Consider the following 1,263-nt stretch of genomic DNA (forward strand, 5'->3'; position numbering starts at 1 on the left):
GCCTCTCAAAATGCTTCCTTTTGTCTTTCCTGCAGCATGCAAACTTATCTGGGTGCCAGCGAGCTCTGTGATCTTTGAGGAGTTGCAAGTTGAACTTGCCAGAACTCTGGAAGAATAGTTTCAAGTTGTGTTGACAAATACCTGTGTCCTCAAAAGCCTTGCAGCGATTGTGGCACCGTAGGAGCTCCGGTAAAGGTAATTGTGTCATCGTGGCCTTGTTGAGAAAAGCGGTACGACAGGCTGCTTCCCATTCTTCGAAAGGGGTGCTGTCCACGTCCATGGCTTCTGCCTCTTCCCGTTCCATGAATTCCCCCTTTTCCTTCTTCATGGATATTATTTTTTCCTTTGCTAGCCATTCATAGAATGTAAATCTTCTTCCACTTCGCCGTAAAAGCGCCTCTTCATCTTTGTCTCTCATCTATCTCGTCGCGATCGCCATGAAATCTTCCCAATACCATTTGCGAATCTTCGCTGGCTCGGTGGACCAAGAGAAGCCAGAGCTCTTGTCGAAGATGTGTCTGCTTGTCCATGAATAGAATATTTTTCGCGCCATCAGCATTTTTGATTCGAGTTCGCTTGCACCAAGACAGCTCATAGCCATCAACAGCCATTCGTACTCGAGCCCACGCTGACCACCAGGGTTCAAGTACTGTATTGTGTCGTAAACCTGTAGAACGTATACTCTTGTTTCAAGTCTCAGGTCTTCGAATTTGGAGTTGTCGAACTCGTAAAATGGGAGCTCACGGCCGTAGGCACAGTCGCTTTTCTCAGGAACAGACATATTTTTGAATATGTTTGGGGGGTTCGAGTGCCGCACTATCGGATCCAGTCGAGGGTTCGACTTGTGCCCTGCCAATTCAAAGAAGAAGGCGAATAGTGATTGATTGAAAATTGGCAGTGAGGCTGGTAGAGGCCGCTGGTGGTGCTTTTATAGCCTTGTCGCTCTCAGTCATGACAAATCTTTGAGGAGCACATGGAAGCAAAACACTCGAGCAAACCCCATCCCGCCGTTCTTGATACGACTGCAGCCGTCGCAATGAACATAGCTAAGGGCGCCTCGCATGGCAACAGCGGTGAGTCGGTCCGTGTTCGACGCGAGCAGCCTGTCAATGACGCTTCGTGGCTTGCGAGAGCAATTGCGTTGGCTTGTGACCGCAAGCCATGAACCGACACGCGCATCGTTTGTGGAACAGTTGAAGCTCACGTCGATCCCAGATACATAAGCCATAGTGAGAAGTTCTTGAAACTCGCATCAATGAAGGA

General features: G+C 48.9%; 1 protein-coding gene across 1 annotated transcript; it reads right to left on the bottom strand.

Moving 5' to 3' along the window:
- Positions 1-418: 418 nt before the first annotated feature.
- ISF_09811 (hypothetical protein) lies at positions 419-781 on the bottom strand (the record flags this gene model as incomplete). Its single annotated transcript, XM_018853412.1, has 1 exon — positions 419-781. One exon carries the CDS (start codon positions 779-781, stop codon positions 419-421), a length of 363 nt encoding a protein of 120 aa, XP_018699409.1.
- Positions 782-1,263: the final 482 nt, after the last annotated feature.

This window comes from Cordyceps fumosorosea (assembly GCF_001636725.1).
Source record: "Cordyceps fumosorosea ARSEF 2679 chromosome Unknown scaffold_76, whole genome shotgun sequence".
Taxonomy (NCBI): domain Eukaryota; kingdom Fungi; phylum Ascomycota; class Sordariomycetes; order Hypocreales; family Cordycipitaceae; genus Cordyceps; species Cordyceps fumosorosea.